At 50.0% G+C, this 20245-nt stretch overlaps 1 protein-coding gene across 1 annotated transcript in view; it reads right to left on the reverse strand.

The window, feature by feature from the left end:
• VWF (von Willebrand factor) overlaps window positions 1-20245 on the reverse strand; it is a 176120-nt gene that overhangs the window by 127272 nt on the left and 28603 nt on the right. The window contains exon 6 of the mRNA XM_031016658.2: window positions 19447-19571. Within this exon, the coding sequence (XP_030872518.2) occupies window positions 19447-19571 (125 nt within the window). The remainder of the gene's footprint in view (window positions 1-19446; window positions 19572-20245) is intronic.

The following is a 20245-nucleotide window of genomic DNA, read 5'->3' on the forward strand; positions in this document are numbered from 1 at the left end:
ATTGCGTCTTAGGATGGCTATCGTATTTGAATTGGTAGGCTTTCGTTTCTGAGCGATACACAGAACAGTGGTGTGTCTTAGAATCCATGATGTCTTTCTTAGCTTTGGCACAACACAGAGTCATGGATAGATATGATCCCCATGATTTCTTTCTTGCATAACTTCTTGGATGCATAATGCAATACTCTCTGACTGACAAAGCTGCGAGTTCATGAAAAAACTTACAATCTTCAGCTAAAAAGAAAAAAGTGCAAGAATATCTCAATGGAAGGACTGGGTCCTGAAGGATAAACTGGAGCCAATCGGTGTTTGGAAAGGGGACAGCAAAAAAGAGGAAAGAAACGACCCGTTTTGAGGAGAGGGAAATTCAATCAGCTCGAATTGTACCAAGGGTCTCCAGAGCAAGCCTGTATAAATCTACAGTCGGGGCCAGGGGCCAGGCCTGTTGGCCTCCTGTTTTGCGGCGCCACAGAAAGCCCACAGGAATAGAAACCTGACCCCATCTGCTCACCGTTCTCGAAATCCAGTCCGGCAGCACAGGGACGTTGGTCCTAAGGAAATCAGTGTCCTAGCCCCAGTGCCTGGTGCTAGGGCCCTGCCGCTTGCTGGCCCTCTACCCACTCCACCATCAAAGCCAAGCAGGCAGGCCTGGAAAAGATGCCCACACTTGTAATCCCAGCACTTTGGGAGGCCAAGTCGGGCGGATCACTTGAGGTCAGGAATTTGAAACCAGCCTGGCCAATATGGTGAGACCCCATCTCTACTGAAAATACAAAACTTAGCAGGGCGTGGTGGTGCATGCTTGTAATCCCAGCTACGCGGGAGGCTGGGGCAAGAGAATTGCTTGAATGGCGGGGCAGGGGTGGAGGTTAAAGTGAGCTGAGATTGTGCCACTGCACTTCAGCCTGGGTGACAGAGCGAGACCCTGTCTCAAAAAAAAAGCCGGGTTCTCTTTGCACCTTAGGAAAGCACCCACCGGCACGGGCTGCTCAACTGCAGAAGTGCAGCGGGTAGGCTCATGGGGACAGCCATCAGCTGCTCTGCGTCTCGGGGCCAACAGCAGCCCCTCCACGGCCCTGCCTTGCCCAATCCCCTTCTGCCAGGCGGGCACCCACGGTGTGGCTGTGAAAAGCCTAGGCCTAAGGCCCAGCTCTGCCCCTTACTGGCGGTGGGGACTTAGGCAAATCAGCTCACCTGGTCAGAGAAGAGTGTCCCGGAGTGAGAATGACCTGTGGAAATGACCAGTCTCAGACGGCCTGTTGGGGCCATGTGAAGATGCCACAATGCCAGCACCACGTAGGCCAGCCATGAATGCAGGCCACTGTTGTGGGTCCCGGGACCACTTAGGTCTCAGGTGGTTACACGCAGCTTTCCATTGGTCACCCTGAGCATTTTACACAAGGGGAACCTGAGGCTTCTGAAAGCAATGACCAGGGAGACTGACAGAGGTGGGAAGGCCTGCCTTGGCCTCATCATGACTTCCACAGCCCCAGATTCAGCCCAGCGTCTTCCCCACGTGAGCGTGTGAGCTAGGCTGTTTACTCAACCCCTCTTCCTCTGCAAAACAGGGGAGAATAGTAACAGCTCCTCTGTGACAAGACTAGTGAAGACTGAACGGAATATGCACGCGGAAGACTTACCTTAATAAATGATGACCCCTATCATCATCATCATCATCATCATCATCATCATCATCATCATCATCTTCATCATCTCCTGGCCTCCAGAGAGATCCCTCCAGCCACTAGGCTTACCCTCTAGAATAGTGAGCAGGTCCCCAGCAGGACAGAAGGACACCTTTCTCCTTTTCCCCTTATCTCCATCTCCCTGGGCTATACTGAGATGAATGGTTGCCGAGCAACATTATCACTTCCTAGTATCTTGCGTGCTCCTTAGGGAACAGAGGGGCTGCTTGTATTCATCTTTCATTTGGGAAGTTCACACTCCTCCAGAACAAAGTGAGTTTCTAGCAGCAGGGAGGGAACCTCTCTTCTTTGCAATAGGCAGAACTTCCCATCCTCACTGCCAAGTTGGGGCTCAGGGAAGGAGACCGAGGCCTGTGTCTTTCCCTCCATTCTGCCATGCTGCCTACCCCATCAAACATGTCATTCAGGGAATTATGTCACTGAACTCAGAGTGCAGATGAGGGTGTCCCAGAGAGGGTCATGTGCTCAGGCTATTGTCTAGCCTTTTCCCCACCCACAATTTGAAACTAGAGAAAACCTCAAAAATGCACTCCCTGGGGTTTTCCTGGTCATTGCTATGACTGCTGCCATCACCTGGGCTGTAGCAGAGTGGCTCGGAGCAGTCCCTGCACCACAGGACTGATTCCTGCAGGCACAGGGACAAGGAACCAGGGATTCTCACCAGCAGGACACAGTACCAGCCAAGGGAAAGAAGAGACCCAGGAATCCAGGCACCCTCCCTTCTCAGAGCCGTGACCAGACAGAGCCCAGCATGGCCCATCTCCAGCATTTCCAAATCACTCTTTTCCCACTCAGAGGGATAATGGGAACAGTACTCCAGCACATTTCCTGGGAGGTCCCTGGAGGCATTAAATGGCTTATAGAAAGCCTTAGCAAGAAGGGTGTTTCTGATGATTTGCCTTCAGGATGGGAGTGGATTTCTGCAGAAACAGCCACCTCCCTTCTTAGAACAATTCCTTTGGCCTCCACTGTACAAACTTCTGAAATCTGCCTAGGGTTTCTTTCTCAGCAGAAACAAAAGATAAACTCTGTCCTCCCATTTTGTCCTTCAGTCTTCCTCTGGTCAGGCTTGGCCTGAACTTGGTCCACCTGAGTGGGCACAGCTGAGAGCCAGGCAGGACTTGCAGAGGTCTGCCCAGCACCCACAGCTGGATCCGCACTCACCTGCAGCCATACCACACGGCATGTTTAGGTGGCTATCTCTGCTGCTCCCAGCTTCCCTGTTCTGCCACAGGTAGCCCTGCCAGACCAGACCAGGTCCTGGGACAGGACACAGAAACAGGTCCAAGGGCCAGGCGCGGTGGCTCACACCTGTAATCCCAGCACTTTTGGAGGCCAAGGCGGGCGGATCAAGAGGTCAGGAGATCAAGACCATCCTGGCTAACATGGTGAAACCCCATCTCTACTAAAAATACAAAAAAAAAATTAGCCGGGCATGGTGGCGGGCACCTGTAGTCCCAGCTATTCGGGAGGCTGAGGCAGGAGAATGGCATGAAGCCGGGAGGCAACGCTTGCAGTGAGCTGAGATCGCACCACTGCACTCTAGCCTAGGCGACAGAGTGAGACTCTGTCTCAAAAAAAAAAAAAAAAAAAAATACGTCCAAAGAGGAGTTGGCGTCTTGTACTCTCAGGCTCGTGGCAGAGACACTGGGATGCAGGTAGTGACCAAAACATTCACTCAACAAGCATTAGCAGTGTGGCCTCTGGGTCTCCAGCAGGGTGTCCAAGCCCATATAAAATGCAAGTCTAACTATGTATGTCCCACCCTGGCTGACAGGGCAAAGCTCTAGCTCATTAGGAGACAGCAAAGCCAGGAAGCTCACCCTTCATGATCTGACCCCAGCCTGGCTCTCCAGCCTCACCCTCCCTGCTCCCCACCTCACACACTGTGCCAGGCTCAAGGAATGCAATAGAAAGCAAACAGATCCCCCTCATAAAGCCCAGCAGGGAAATCTGCCCTCTACCCATCCCATCTGCCCTCCCGCATTTCCCCCTTCTTTGGCCCCCACTAACTCCCACCCCACACTTCAGATCAAGAGCCTCCTTTTCCAGGAAGGCTTCTCTGACAGATCCTTCTCCCCACTCTGCCGAGTTAGGTGTTCTCACAGCCCTCTGGGGGCCTCTATTCTTGTACTGAAATGATCCATTTCTGTGGCCGTCTCCTCCATTTCTCTGCAAGCTTTTCAAAGACAGGAGCTGTATTCCCAGGGCACTCATGGCAGGCAATAAGGATATGCTGAATCAAACCTAACAGTGATGAACGCAGACAGGAGTGAGTCATGCCTTTCATGCCCTCCAGCTCTTAACTGGCATTCAGTCTACCTGAACCGGGTGTTTCCATGGGGATGTTTGCCTAACAGCCTGAAGACTTGGTCCTCACCTAGAGGTGTCTTCCCAATGGTGCAGCCAATGGCAGCAGCAAGAAATCTGCAGCTGAGACGTCAGGGAAGGCTGCCTAACAGAAGGCAGTCTGCACAGGGCCCTGGATGCAACATAGGACTTAGGCTGCAGGGCAGGAGGGAGGCCATGCCAGGTGAAGCCAATGGCATAAGCTCAGGCAGGAGAAGAAACAGAGTCACCACGGCTGAGCCGAGCACTGAGACTCCAGCCCAGTCTTGCCGACAGATTCCCCAGGAAAGGCACAGCTGCCCGCTGAGAGGCTGTTCCAAGTCTGTGGCCTCAGCTTCTCTTAGCAGGTAGTTACGGCCCCCATCATAATCCAAACCCAACCAAGCTCTCCTTGAGTAGCTGTCTACTTTCCGCCTGTTCCCATGCCCTCAGACCCTTCCGCGTGTGTTCCTGCCTGCACGAAGTTCTCACAGGCCCCTTTCTCTCACTCCCCCTAGGTTATGCCCTCCATGGCTTAGAAACCGCTCCGTGTGCCCTCTTTTCCTGTGGGAATTGGCACAATCATGCACACCAGTGGGTGGGGTGGGCAGCAGGAGCCAGGCGGGATGCCTAGGCCAGGCATCTCTGGCTCTTACCATCCACTCAGTCATGGGGGGCTGTTGGCTCATAGAGCTCCCTGCCCAGAAGGCCCTCCACAGATTCTCCGCCCATCCTCCTGCGTTCAGGAAAGGCTGAGGCAAACCTCACCTCCTTCTCCACAGCTGACCTCTCTCCTAGCCCACCTAAAGTACTTTCAGAGACCATCTCATCACCCATGCCACAAATGGGCCCTTCAGAGGCCTGAAGACACCTCCAAAGAACACAGCTCTCCTCAGACAAAGGCTGATACAGACAGCCTTTCAGATTTAGAAACTGAAGCATGGTTTGGGTAAAGAATTTACTAGGCCAGTGGTGTTTTTTTGTTTTGTTTTGTTTTGTTTTGTTTTGAGACGGAGTCTCGCTCTGTCACCAGGCTGGAGTATAGTGGCACGATCTCAGCTCACTGCAACCTCTGACTTCCTGGTTCAAGGGATTCTCCTGCCTCAGCCTCCCGAGTAGCTGGGATTACAGGTATGCGCCACCATGCCCAGCTAATTTTTGTATTTTTAGTACAGACGGAGTTTCACCATGTTGGCCAGGATGGCCTCGATCTCCTGACCTCGTGATCCACCCGCCTTTGCCTCCCAAAGCTCTGGGATTACAGGAGTGAGCCACGGCACCTGGCCTAAGTCAGTGGTTCTTAAGGTGAGGTCCAGGGATCGCCTAGGGACTCCCAAGATCCTTTCAGCAGTGCACGAGGTCAAAACTGTTTTTATAATAATACTAAGATGCTATTTGCAATTTTTTCTCTCACTCTTTCACCAGAGTGCAGTGCAGTTTTCCGAGGCTACGAGACATGAGATATCCCAACAGATTTAAATGCAGACACAGATGTGAGAGTCCAGATGATATATCTGAAGCCAGACAGCAAGGAGATTTGCAAAACTGTAAAACAGTGTCATTTTTCCCCTAAAATATTTTTTGGCTTGGAATTTATCGTTCTTTTTATTTAAAAATACGGTTTTTTTTTTTTTGAAACGCAGTCTCACTCTGTCGCCCAGGCTGGAGTGCAGTGGCACAATCTCGGCTCACTGCAACCTCTGCCTCTAGGGTTCAAGTGATTCTCCTGCCTCAGCCTCCTGAGTAGCTGATATTACAGGTGCACACCACCACACCCGGCTAATTTTTGTATTTTTAGTAGAGACGGGGTTCCACCATGTTGGTCAGGCTGGTCTCGAACTCCTGACCTCATGATCTGCCCGCGTAGGCCTCCCAAAGTGCTGGGATTACAGGCGTGAGCCACTGCGCCTGGCCTAAAAATACGTTCCTTACATTATATATGATGAGCTTGTTATTTTAAAATGAATCAAAAAATGTTTTAAATTTCTGTTTTAATATCTAATATGGTAAGTATCAAGAGTTATGACCCACATAAACAAAATCTCTTTAAAGTCCTTCATTATTTTTTAAGAGTATACAGGGGTCCTTCGATTGAACAGTTGGAGAACTGCTATACAATCATTAAATTTTAAGTTTAGCCAAAAGCTGCCTCCTTACATATTTTAAGTTAGGCCTAAAGGTTTCTCCCTACATAATGATCTGTAACCTAACTGGAGATGTAAACACACTGTAACCTCCTCTTGGGGCAGCCCACTGTTCAAACCACGTTCTAATAAGGCAAATGTTGCGCTGTAGCCAATCCAGCTGTTTCTCTACCTCACTTCCAGTTTCTGTAAGTCACTTGTCTTTTTCTGTCCATAAATCTTCTTTGACTATGAGGCAGGCCAGAGTCTCTCTGAGCCTGTTCTGATTCGGGGGGCTGCCTGATTCATGCATCATTCTTTGCTCAAGTAAACCCTGTTAAATTTAATTTGTCTGAGGTTTTTCTTTTAACACCAGTGATGGGGTACAAACCCTGAGTCCATTCCAAACCACAAATTACAGTTTTCCATCCTGCCCTCCCACTCCTGTTTCCTAGCAATCAGATTAGAAGACAGGGTCATACAGTGGCTGTAGCTCAGGTTTTAGAAGCATGGTTGGGCTAGAATCTCAACCCATCACTTTCTTTTTTTAGATGAAGTCTCGCTCTTGTTGCCCAGGCTGGAGTGCAATGGCGTGATCTCAGCTCAATGCAACCTCTGCCTCTCGCAACCCATCACTTTCAAAGTGTGTGACTTTAAGAAAATGATCTTGGCCAAGTGCAGTGGCTCACACCTGTAATCCCAGCACTCTTGTATTTTTAGTAGAGATGGGGTTTTGCCGTGTTGGAAGGGTAGTCTCAAACTTCTGACCTCATGATCCACCCACCTTGGCCTCCCACAGTGCTGGGATTACAGGGGTGAGCCACCGCAACCGGCCTGATCCCAGCACTTTTGGAGGCCAAAGTGGGCAGATCACTTGAGGCCAGGAGTTTGAGACCAGCAATATGGCGAAACCTTATCTCTACAAAAATATCCAAAATTAGCCAGGCGTGGTGGCACGTGCCTGTAGTCCCAGCTACTAGAGAGGCTGAGGTGGGAGGATCACTTGAGCCTGGGAGGCAGAGGTTGCAGTGAGCCAAAATTGCACCACTGCACTCCAGCCTGGGCAAGAGAGCGAGACTCCGTCGCAAAAAACAAACAAGAAAAGGAAAATTATCTTGCCTCTCTGCATCCTCATTTCCCTACCTGTGAAAGAGGGGAAAAGTGGAAGAGGTTGAAAGTTGTCCAGGAGCTATTCTCCCCTTCTTAGTCACAGAATCCTCAGTTTTCAATTTCCCACCCCTCCGGGGCACAGAGCTGCTAGGAATAAGATTCCATTTCTCAGCCTCCCTTGCAGCTGGGGGCAGCCATATGACTAAGCAATACCCAGTAGGCTATAAGCAGAGGGGTCTTGTGCAACCTCCACCAAGTGTCCTCAAAATAAGGGACTGCTTCTTCCTTAGTCCCTTCTCTTTCTACTGCGGGAATGTAGTTGTGATGCCTGAAGCTTGAGCTGGCATTTTGGTGCACCAGGTAGAAGCCCCCACTGGGGACAACAGAGAAATAAGACAGAGGGACCCTGGATCCCAACACCATGAGATCTTGCATGGCCCTGGACATCCTACCCCAAACTTCTTTACATGAGAGATAAATAAACTTAGATTGTGTAAGTCCTGTCACTCACAGCTGAACCTACTCCTAACTGACACAGATAGCAATACTTGGACCTACCCTAGATGGTTTCTGCAAAATGAAATCAAATGAGATGACACCAGGAAATCAAATGCTTATAACTATTCTCATTTGCCTGCAATCGGTACTGGCTCCTCAGTTCTCTGCTAAACCATTCTGGCAGGGATGCAAAACAAGGGCCAGCTAATTTGCACACTTTCAGCATCTCCCTGGCTCCAAGGCCCTGCATCAGCTACTCCTGTCTTCTTTCAACTCCTGTCGGCGGTGCCAGAAGCTGCGGGACAGCAGCTGCCCCAGCCCATCCAGCCATGACCTCACCATGCCTGGGTTGGTGTGCAGGCCCAATTGTGGCCCATCTTAATCACATTTCCAGTTCATTAAAGAAGACCAGGCATCTTCCCTGGAGACATCAGGCGGGTGCAGGGGAGGAGGAGGGAAAGCAAGCACATCTCCTCAGTGGCAGGCAGCAGGAGGAGGGAAAGCAGAGCCAGAGATCTGAAGCTTAGCTATTGTGTTTGCTCCCAAGCACCTGACAAAGGAGAAGGGAGGAGGACATTCCTAGGACTGAGTGAACAAAGAAAGGAAAGTCTAATACATAGAGTGCAATATTGTTCCACAAGCCCCGATCTTTCTAGCTCTGGGATGGGTGCCCTGCAGCAGCCCCTGGTAGGTATGGAGGCGCCTGGAGTCTGAGCTGCTCCAAAGTAGTGGGTTCAAGAATTCACCCTGCAGCAGGGAATACCTTCTCATTGGTCAGCTGTAATGATGGGTGGGGGAGGGTAGCTGATTCTATTTATAACTTCTGGCCGGCCCAAGATTCCCACCCGCATTCCAAGATTCTGACTCACAAGGACCTGGTGAAACCGGTTGACAGATTTCCACCAAATGGATGGTTTCTGCAGAGCTTGACATTCCTCTCTCTAAGATAGCTGGGGTCCAGTGCTCATGAGAAGTAGGAGACTTGGCCATGGAGCTCTCTAACGGACCCTCCTCACCTTCTCCTTGGGGCTCCTGGAGGCATCTGAGCAGCTTCTAGGGATTAGGGCATGCTGGCTGGAAGGACAAGGACTGGGCAGCATTCCCTGGTTCCCAGTCTAGGGCCTACCAAGCTCTGGGGATGGAAAGCAGCCCTTTCTGAATCACTCACCCATCCTGCTCCCAGCAAGAAAAAAGCATCAGCTCTGTGACAGGAGCTAATTCCCCTAAGCTGCGCTATCACTTACCATTCACTTGGCGATTTGTCATTTACTAACCCCAGACAGTCTTTCATGGTTTAATTTCTCTTACGTGTCTTGTCCCTTAGTCTACCTTGTATCACGCAAGCCATATGAAACATCTCAGTGAATATGCACTTATGGGCACCAGGGCACCATCAGATTCTTGTCCATTCTGTTCCTCACCAGGGAAAAGGAAAAGGGAAAGGAACCCACCTGAGAAATAGTTTGTTAAAGGATTTTGGGAACATTATGTTAGGGAGGCCTTTGAATTGAATACTTGGGTGCTAGGACCTTATCCAACTCTCCTCAAGGGCTTCTCAAATGAGCAACATAAAGGCCAAGTTCCAATGAGAACACATGGACACAGGGAGGGGAACATCACACACCAGGGCCTGTGGGGGTGGGGGAGGGGGCGCGGGGGGCGGGGGCAAGGAGAGATAGAGCATTAGGACAAACACCTAATGCATGTGGGGCTTAAAACCTAAATGATGGGTTGATAGGTGCAGCAAACTACCATGGCACATGTATGCCTATGTAACAAACCTGCACATTCAGCACATGTATCCCAGAACTTAAAGTAAAATTTTAAAAAATAATTTTTAAAGGCCAAGTTCAAGGGAAATCTGCAAAACCCCATGGTAGCCACTGACCTCTGCCATGAGGCTAGACCCCCAAGGGAACAGTGGCCAAGGTCACCACTGTTTCACCACAACCATTGGCTCCCTGCCCTTCTCCCATCCTGCACTCAGGTGAGCCAATCTGCTGCAATCTGCTGTAAAGAAAGGGTGCCTATCCATGGGGGGTTCCGTGGAGCTCTGTTTACCTCAGAGAGGGAAGACTGAGAGGCAGAGTAGGAAAGTAACTTATATGAGGACATGCAGAGAATTGGGCCAAACCAGGGACTGCCCCCTGGATTCCTGGACCTCAGTAAAGCACTTGAAATAAGTCCTCATTCCTTAGCCTATCAATGACTCAAGAAAGAGAGACTTGAGAGAGCAGTTCTCATCAAAACGGGGAAAGACACGTGTGTACTTATTGCAAACCCCAGCTCTGAGCTCAGTGTCGCTGGGGCATAGTAGGTGGGCACCCCAACTCTAAAACCAGGGCCATCATCTGACAACTAACTTCTCTGGGATCCTGCGTTCCAAGGGTCCTTCCTTGAGATCTACTGACCTTCTCTGGGCCAGGCTCTCCCCTGACAACTGGACTCTATGAATCACAACTATGCTACCAAGCAGACAAATGTAACAAAATTCTTCCCAGTCTGCAAGAAAAGTCCATTCCAGACCAAAACTGCCAATTAAGTGAATGGAAGAGGCAAGGAGAAGAAGGAGGGAAGGCAGAAGTGGGCCTAGACAGCGAGACCCAAGTCCGCTGGGCTTACATTGCCTCCCTCCATGCCTGTGAATTTCCCTTTCAGAGTCACCATGAGCAGAAATAGCAGAAAGGGCTGGTAGGTCCTTTGCAAATAAAAGGCTTGGGCAATATTTAATGAGAACATGAAGACTGAACTGCTTTGTCTCTAACAGAATGGGTATTTTCTGTGCCTCTTTGGGCTACTGAGGAGGCATGCTGTGATTATTCAAAGTCTACATGACTGTTTAAAATGTTAGCTCAAGCCGGACAGGTGATTTTCTGGGAGGAAGAGGAATCACAGGTGAACTGCATGCTGTTTCAGAGGAGGCGGAAAGAGTTCTACAAGATAATGGAGGAAGCGAGAGAATGTGAAGACATGAATGGCCAAAGAAAATAAGGCTTGTGTTCACCTATAAACACCAAATTCAGAGACCAGTGGAAAACAGGAAATCTGAGGCTATTCAGTGACTGACGGGACTGCAATTGATGTGAGCTCCTGAGCCAGACCGGGAGAAACCAGACCCAAAGCACCTGCTTCTCCAGTATTCAGGGACACGGAAGGACAGGGCTTTAGCTTCGAATGGGCATACAATGAAAGAAGGAATTTACCAGGCAGTCAAGGAGGGCTGCCTAGGGCTGAGGTCTGCAAGATGGCTGGGAAGCGCCCAGCAAGGGTGTCTCAAAGACTTAACTCTTTTTTTTTTTTTTTTTTTTTTGAGACAGAGTCTCACTCTGTCACCCAGGCTGGTGGAGTGCAGTGGTGCGATCTCGGCTCACTGCAAGCTTCGCCTCCCGGGTTCACGCCATTCTCCTGCTTCAGCCTCCCGAGTAGCTGGGACTACAGGCACCTGCCACCACGCCCGGCTAATTTTTTTTTTTTTGTATTTTTAGTACAGATGGGGCTTCACTGTGTTAGCCAGGATGGTCTCGACCTCCTGACCTCGTGATCCGCCTGCCTCGGCCTCCCAAAGTGCCGGGATTACAGGCGTGAGCCACCGCGCCCGGCCAAGATTTAACTCTTACAGTCAAGGTCACAGCATAACCTGTCTACCCAGACATAGTTTGTGGAGAGCATTCATGTGGCAGGTAGGGGGTTGAAGTAGATATCTGCTAGATTCTCAACCAACTCTGAGTTCTTATGAGCCTAAGATTCCTAACATTGATGAAAAGAAATTTCTTCCACTTCAGACAGCTGTCAGAGGTTGCTGCTGCTGCTGAATGATTCACCACTCTACGGTAGGTAGAGTGGTAACTGGTGCACTCAGTTTCTCAATAGAGACTGATCGCCTTGAGGAGGTGATCCTGAGTGAGGAGATGATGGTCACAGTGACTGTGCCTCCCTGAGGAAGCCAGGCCAACACCATCACGGGTCATGATGCAAGCCACACAGTCCACACAGTGGCAACACACCAAGTGACTACTGTTCATATGGTAGACATTGTAGATGTATATACATGTACATTATATGTTCAGTTATTATGTTTATCTTGGCCGTTTCCCGGCAGGTGGTGGTGAAGTTTCTTGAGAAAGGGGTGCCTTTGGCCGGGCGCGGTGGCTCACGCCTGTAATCCCAACACTTTCGGAGGCCGAGGCGGGCAGATCATGAGATCAGGAGATCGAGACCATCCTGGCTAACACGGTGAAACCCCGTCTCTACTAAAAAATAGAAAGAATTAACTGGGCGTGGTGACAGGCGCATGTAGTCCCAGCTACTCGGGAGGCTGAGGCAGGAGAATGGCATGAACCCGGGAGGCGGAGCTTGCAGTGAGCCGAGATCGCACTACTGCATTCCAGCCTGGGCGACAGAGCGAGACTCTGTCTAAAAAAAAAAAAGAGAGAGAGAGAAAGGGGTGCCTTTTTCTAATTAGCAAAAGCATGCTATGAGCTGGATGCAGCCCAAGCCCAGCCCCTCGGAGCCTTGGGCTTCCTGTTGCAGACAGGACTACAGGACAAAGCCAAGATCCCTTTGTAAGGTTCAGTCCTTGCTGGCCGTCCCCAGTCTGATCAAATTTTTTTAAAGTGATCTAAGGGTCTTTCTTTCTCAAAGGTACACTTTGTGATAGTTACCTGCAGATGAACATCAGTTATCTGAATGTTCATAGCTTGGGGCTCCAAACTCCAACCATCTTGCCTTCAGTTTGAAAAGCTGAAAAAACTGCAAATTTGCATGCAATCAAACAGGCCATTATCAGTCCCAGTGGAGACAGGCATTGGGTTTTGTTGGCATAACAAGGAAACATTCATTCCCTAGGTGTAACTAATAAGTAATATGACCTGGCTCTCAGAATGTGCTGACTCCTTGCTATGCCCTAGAAAGACAGAAAGCACCAGAGGGTTGGGGAAGTAGATTCTGGAGGCTGTCAAGGAAAGTTTCAAGGTCAGTGTGAACTCCCACACAAAACACTCTGCCACCCCGAATGGCCCTTGGAGCCACAACAGCAGACACTCATAAATGATGCGGCATTTACCAGACCGGACTTCTGAACCTGGGGGCCCTGCGGGACTACACAGGCTGTGAACAATTCAAAAGACCATATTAATCACCTCTTGGGAGACGAGTCATTGTGCTTCCGAGCCAGTGAAAAAAACCTCGGTTGTGGGCAAACACTATCTGATTGGCTGAGGACAAAGCAGTCCTCTCTTCTCAGGTAAACAACCTGAAACCGGGAGTTCTGAGCTGGGAGGAGCTTGCGCCTCTGGGAGGTCTCACGTGTTTGCAGCCTCAGCCCAACACGAAGAACCTGGTACCCGGTTTTTTCAGCTGTTCCCAGGACACTGGTTAGTAAGGACTTTAATGCACCCAGGAGACAAAGAGAGTAGCTAGGGTACAGCTGGAGCCTCAGAAAGGTGCCCCGGGAGGCAAACAAGGCTTCTCCTGCATTCTCCCTCCCCTTTGTCTCCAGGAGACAAACCTCCCAGTCTCCCTCCTCAACCCAACCTCAGGATCAGGTTCTCCACTTGAGAATCCTGTCTTTACCTCCCACTCAGTATAGATAAATGAGATCATTCCTTTGTATTCCGAGGGTAGGGAACATTTGTCAAGTACTTACTCTGCACTGGGCTATGTTTGCAAAATAAAATGAGACCAAAAATAATAAATCTTTGAAGGCATGTTTCAGTATTAGAGGTACCTCCACCGCCACCCTGACCCCACCTCACCCACTGAGGCACCCACCACCTCCCCTTCATCTGCCTGGAGAACATTGAAGGGCAGCCGAGGGTGACCCACCCGCCAACAGCACAACTGTATGTTTGGGAAAAAAAGAAAGAAATTATGAAAATCTGTCCTCTTTTTTTTTGAGATGGAGTCTCACTGTGTCGCCCAGGCTGGGGTGCAGTGGTGCAATCTCGGCTCACTGCAAGCTCTGCCTCCCAGGTTCATGCCATTCTCCTGCCTCAGCCTCCCGAGTAGCTGGGACTACAGGCACCCGCCACCACACCCGGCTAATTTTTTGTATTTTTAGTAGAGACAGGGTTTCACCATGTTAGCCAGGATGGTCTCGATCTCCTGACCTCGTGATCCACCCACCTCGGCCTCCCAAAGTGCTGGGATTACAGGCGTGAGCCACCGCGCCTGGCCAAAAATCTGTCCTGTCTTACACAATACCTCGAGTGCACTCAATTTGAAATCCATCTGGGTTCACAAGCAGCTCTAGAAGGAAGGCTGGTTCCTGTCACTTGCCCACTGGGAGGTGTGGAGATATCTGGGCACCTTGCTTTCCTTCTAACCTCAAGCTGTGCTCGGCTACCCAAAAGGAATGGGTTATAGTTGGGAGGGGGAAGGAGAAAAAGAATGCGTGTTGAAACTTGTGCTTAAAGCCCAGCGTGTGCTTGGCCTGCTTCTGCCAGCTCCCACTCTCAAGGCAGAGGCACTCCAGAGGAAAACACGGGACAGTGGGAGAATATGGGGAGCCAGCTAACAACAACTCCTCCTCCTCCTCCTCCTCCTCCTCCTTCTCGTCCTCCTCCTTCCTCCTCTTCCTCACGATCATCATGGCTCTTAACAGTTGAGCCCCACTGGGCTAAACTCTATACATATTATCCCTCTCTTACCTTTTCAATGACCCAGCAGGTACTATTTCTGCTTGACAAATGTGGAAACTGAGGCTCTGCAAAGGCACGTGTCTTGCCCAGATTCACAAAGCCAGTAAGTGGGCTGACTCAAACCCACACCCTTAGCACCACGCCCACGCCGAGGCCCAGGGTAAGAGACACTCAAGGGGCTATCAAGGGTATGGTTCAGGCATTTAGAACTTTGACTGGAAAGAAGAGGAAACTCCTCCCTTCCACAAGACAGCACCCTCCCCTCACGTGCTAGAACTCAGTCCGCCTTTGTTAGTGCCGGTACTGGGCTAGGATCCAGGTGATGCAGACTTTGATGGACTAACCAGAGGACCTAGCACCACCAAAGTCCAAGGGAAAAAGTCTTTTGGAATGTACTTGTTTATAAGGTGGAGATTGTCTGTTCACAATTTAGGCAGCTGGATTTAGCATCAACTCAGAATATTTTTCTGGGTCTGACATTCTCCTTGGTCAGAGGTCAAATTGTTCCATGAAGATGAAGACTCACTGAATTAATAACCAGCTAAAACGAAGCTTTCTCGTGTTACCGTGATGGGGGGTGGGTGGGAGGAGGGAGATGTGGGTGTGTTTTATTTTGTTTCTGGAATAGGAGAGGGCTGGGTTTCTCTACTTATGTACTTACTTAGATAAATCAGATTTCTACAAGTAAAGGAGTCTGGATTATTGTGGAGGTCACAATCCCTAGATAAATTACACCACCAATTTCCATTCATCCACCCATCCAATATTTATTAAGACCTATTATATACTGTCTCTATAGCCCAATCCACAGAAACACATAATGAAAGAGTTTTGGTTTTGGTTTTGTTTTATAGACAGGGTCTCACTCTGTTGCCCAGGCTGGAGTGCAATGGTGCAATTGTAGCTCACTGCAGCCTCTACCTCCTGGGCTCAAGTGATCCTCCTGCCTCAGCCTCCTGAGTAGCTGGGTCTACAGGTATGAGCCACCGCACCAGGCTAATAAAGGGTTTTAGAACTTAAAGAAACCTTAAGAACCTGCAAAGCCCAACTCCCCAAGAGAAACACAAGGGCCCACTGGTAGAAATAACTTGAGTAGCCTGAACCAATGTGACCCGAACAGGTAAGGGAGGGAGCCAGGCAGGGCATGAGTCCTGGCTCTGCACCTTGCTAGCTGGCGACTTGGGGCAGCTACTTAACCTCCTATGGCTTGTTTTCTCATGGGATGAGCAAAATCACAGAGCACCTGCCCTACTGCTCTGCTGATGGGCTGCGCACTCGGGTGACTGCAGCATGCACTCACGCTCTGCAGAGTGGCCCGTGCCCAGACAAAGGCAACTGTGGCCTGTCGCGTCCATCATGACCATGGTCCTGGGTATAGGCAGGGGCCACCCTCTTTGTGCATGTTTGTAGGTTTTGAGAAAAAAATAAAATCCTAAGCCCCCCTACTGACTAAACGGACTCCCCCTTGGCCAAAGGGACCCCAGAGAAATATTAAAACTGAGTTCATGGCCATGATAGGATGGGAGGTTGAACACCCATCCTTATACCCTCTCCCTCGCTAACCGCCATTAGACTTTCTTTCCTAAGAGTTAAACAGAACTGGCCCAGCAGGGACTCCCTTCCCTTTTTGCGGGTTTTTTTTTTTTTCTTTTGAGAAAACTGAGTTCCTGGCCATGATAGGATGGGAGGTTGAACACCCCTCCTTATACCCTCTCCCTCGCTAACCGCCATTAGACTTTCTTTCCTAAGAGTTAAACAGAACTGGCCCAGCAGGGACTCCCTTCCCTTTTTGCGGGTTTTTTTTTTTCTTTTGAGAAAACTGAGTTCCTGGCCATGATAGGATGGGAGGTTGAACACCCCTCCTTATACCCTCTCCCTCGCTAACCACCATTAGACTTTCTTTCCTAAGAGTTAAACAGAACTGGCCCAGCAGGGACTCCCTTCCCTTTTTGCGGGTTTTCTTTTTTTCTTTTGAGACAGGGTCTCACATTTTCACCCAGGCTGGAGTGTAGTGATGCAATCTCAACTCACTGCAGCTTCTGCCTCCCAGGTTCAAGCCATCTTCCCACCTCAGCCCTCCCATTAGCTGGGATTACTGGTGCACCACCATGCCCAGCTAGTATGTGTTTGTGTGTGTGTGTGTATGTGTGCACGCGCACGTGCCACCATGCCCAGCTAGTGTGTGTGTGTGCGCGTGCCACCATGCCCAGCTAGTGTGTATATGTGTGCGCGTGCCACCATGCCCAGCTAGAGTGTGTGTGTGTGTGTGTGTGTGTGTACTGACCACCAACCACGGAATGGTTCTGGCTGATTTACAGAGGCTGTGCACAAGATGCCTCTGTGTCCTCCATTTCACCTTTTGACCTATAGAGGCTAATTTTAATGCATTTAAATGTTAAGTCTCCATCCCAAAGTGAATGTGGGACATATGTAACATGTATGTTTGCTTACTGTATATGCAAATGCCTCCTCCCATTATGAATATTCATAGCTCCTCCCATAACCTGTTAAATATGTATACTGAGCCAACCCTTTTGGAATAAGTTTCTATTCCACCCCTTTCTCCCTTGAAGTGCCTGCTTTCAGTTTCTACCAGAGGCTACACTTCCCAGCCTGCAGGATGGCCAGCCTGCAGGCCACAACTCTGAATAAGAAAAGCCCTCCTCTCTAAGTTTATGAACCTTGTGATTCTTCAGTTGACATTTTTGACAGTGTGGTTGCTCTCTGGATAAGGGCAGGAAGGTGGTGCTGTCAAGCAGAGCAGCTTTGTAGAGGGTGTCGGGGCACAGCGTAGGTGTCGGGGCACAGCGTAGGTGCCCATTCAGAGCCCGAGGACTCATCCACCAGCTGTCCAGTGTTGGCTGCCAAGGGCTCACCACTGAGTCATTCCTCAGGAATGGCCCTCAGCCCAAGGGAGTTCCACCTCCTTACCCAGGGCAGCCCACATCCAGTGACCAACAGGGGCCACTCCACCTTCCAGAGCTCCTTGAAGGATCAGCTGAGGCCCCGCTGAAGCTCTATCAATGCTATCACAAGCAGTTCAACTTCTCCCACTGCCAACTCTGCTTCTCTCACTTCCTTACCAAGGCTGTTCGAGAGCTCCCCAGTAAACCTCCTGCATACAAACGTCCCGCCCAGGGAGGCTGACTCACAGCACTACCAAGGAACCTTGCTCCTCAGATGATGAGTCTCTGAGCACAATCCCAAAAGGGCAACAACCCCTGTTCCCCACAGGAGTCCAGCTTCACAGCTGCACCTACCTCCTCAGCCCAAGTCAGCCTGTTCCACATTGGGGAGGGAATTACCCATTGAGTGAGGTCTTGCCCCACATAAAGCATTCTTGCCCCAAACACCCACACACAGAGAGGCACAAAGACCATCTTTACCTGTGGCAGGTGAAGGCAGAGTGTGGTCTGGCCACCCCTCCCCACCTCCCCTTCTCTCCAGTGTGAGGTCCTGGTGAGTGAGATCATGAACGGCAACTCTGATGCAGACAGAGCTGCTATAAGGCTACCTTGTAAGTGGCAACAGGGCTCTGTGGAAGGGGTGGGGCAGTCCTCCCAGCCTGGCCAGGGTTGGCAGGCATTAGCACACACAGGAGGGAGAAGGCCATGTGACCACAGAGGCAGAAATTGAAGTCATGAGCCCAAAGACAGGGAATGCCGCTGCCACCCAAAAATGACGGAAGCAAGGACCTAGAGCCTCTGGAAGGAGCAAAGCCAGCCAACACCTTGATCTCAGCCCAGGGAAACTAAATTTGGACCTCTAGCCTCCAGAACTGGGAGAAAATAAATGCCTACTGTTTTAAGCCATTGAGTATGAGATAATTTGTTACGGCAGCCTCAGGAAGCCATCCTGACATCCAAGCTGTGTCACTTCAGGCACAGCCTCTCGCTCAGACTCCCTTCAGTGTCTGCAACTATAAAGTAGTTTTCCTTCCAGCTGATCTGGTATGAGAGGAGGCTTTCCCTCCTATTTGTAGTTTACAACAGCCACTTAAGAAAGAAGTGGCTTTTTTCTATCGGTAAAATTTCAGACACCTAGCAGGTGATGATGGAGATATTTGGGGACAAAAGAGGGCACTGGAGTCTAGAACAGAAAAGCATAGTTCCTTCTTGCTATGGTTCAACTGTCTACGTCCCTCCAAAATCCATGTGTTGGAACCTAAACCCCAAAGTGACGCTATTAAAAGCTGGCGCCTTTTGGGAAGTGATGAAGTCCTGAGGGCTCTGCCTTCGTGAATGGATTAGTGCTCTGATAAAAGAGGCGGATGAGAGCACTTCGGTGTACTTTTTTTCTTTTTTTTTAATTGAGACAGAGTCTGGCTCTGTCACCCAGGTTGGAATGCAGTGGCACGATCTCAGTTCACTGAAACCTCCGCCTCCCGGGTTCAAGCAATTCTCCTGCCTCAGCCTCCTGAGTAGCTGGGATTATAGGCACATGCCACCACGCCCAGCTAATTTTTTTTTTTTTTTTTTTTTTTTTGAGACAGAGTCTCACTCTGTCGCCCAGGCTGGAGTGCTAAGCTCCACCTCCTGGGTTCACGTCATTCTCCTGCCTCAGTCTCCCGAGTAGCTGGGACTACAGGCGCCCAGATGGTCTCGATCTCCTCATCTCGTGATCCACCCACCTTGGCCTCCCAAAGTGCTGGGATTACAGGAATGAGCCACAGGACCCGGCTTCAGGTCACAGCAAGAAGGTCCTCGCAAGACACTGAATGCTGGTACCTTGATTTTGGGCTGCCTAGCCTCCAGAACTATAAAAGATAATTTATGTTCCTTAAAATTACCCAGTCTCAGGCATTTGTTATAGCAGCACAAATGGACTGAGACACTACACCAAGTCATTAGCCCAGACTCATTTTTAGAGCTTCAGGCTCGAGATGTATTAGAATTAGACTCTAGCCACAGTTAGTTTTGGAGGAAATGGCCCTGCGTAAGTCCATTCCTCCCCCAGATGGAAGGATATGAGACTGAGTCCTTCTGTCTTTTAGATCCAGAAATCACACACCACCCAGGTGCACCCAGGCCAGGCCACACCCACCTTCTGCATTTCCCCAGAGGAGATGTTGCATGAGCTGCTGGGAGGAGATACCCGTTCACACCACTGTTCTCCACTGCTGAGAGCCCATGAGTTGGCAAAGTCATAAGGGTCCGAGGTCAAGGTCCCTGTGGAGGAAAGTTTCAGGAAAATAATGCTTCAGTTATGCCTGTCCCAGAACTTCTGAGTGAAAATTCTAGGTCTGCTGGTGGTTTTGTGTGTTTTGTTTTAATTTTTTATAAAGAGACAGGGTCTGGCTATGTTTCCCAGGCTGGAGTGCAGCGGCTATTCACAAGTGCAATCCCACTACTGAGCAGCACAGGAGTTTTGACTTGACCCATCTCCGGCTTGGCTGGTTCACCCTTCCTCAGGCAACCCAGTTGTCCCCCGCTCCCCAGGAGGCCCCCATATTCATGCATAGTGCTCTGCAGCCCAGAACACCTGGGCTCAAGCAATCCTCCCACATCAGCCTCCCCAGTAGCTGGGAATGCAGGTGTGGGCCACCACACCAGGCTCTAGGTCTGTTTTTACCTGAATCAAACTTGTATTAAATTAAACAATAAGCATGCATACAGTGCTCAACCTAACACCACAGGGCATGGGCATCAGAGCTCAGCAGACACTTGGAGACTGAAGAAGGATGGATGGATGGATGGATGGATGGTTACAATTACGACGAGGGAGATGAGGTGAAAGATGATGAGGAAATGCCCTTTCCCTGTCACTTCTCCATGCCTTCATGTGCCTTTCTCCCTCCATGTGGAATGTTCTCCTCCCCCTTATTGCCTTAACTATCTCCATT

Source organism: Gorilla gorilla, chromosome 10 (genome assembly GCF_029281585.2).
Source record: "Gorilla gorilla gorilla isolate KB3781 chromosome 10, NHGRI_mGorGor1-v2.1_pri, whole genome shotgun sequence".
Taxonomy (NCBI): domain Eukaryota; kingdom Metazoa; phylum Chordata; class Mammalia; order Primates; family Hominidae; genus Gorilla; species Gorilla gorilla.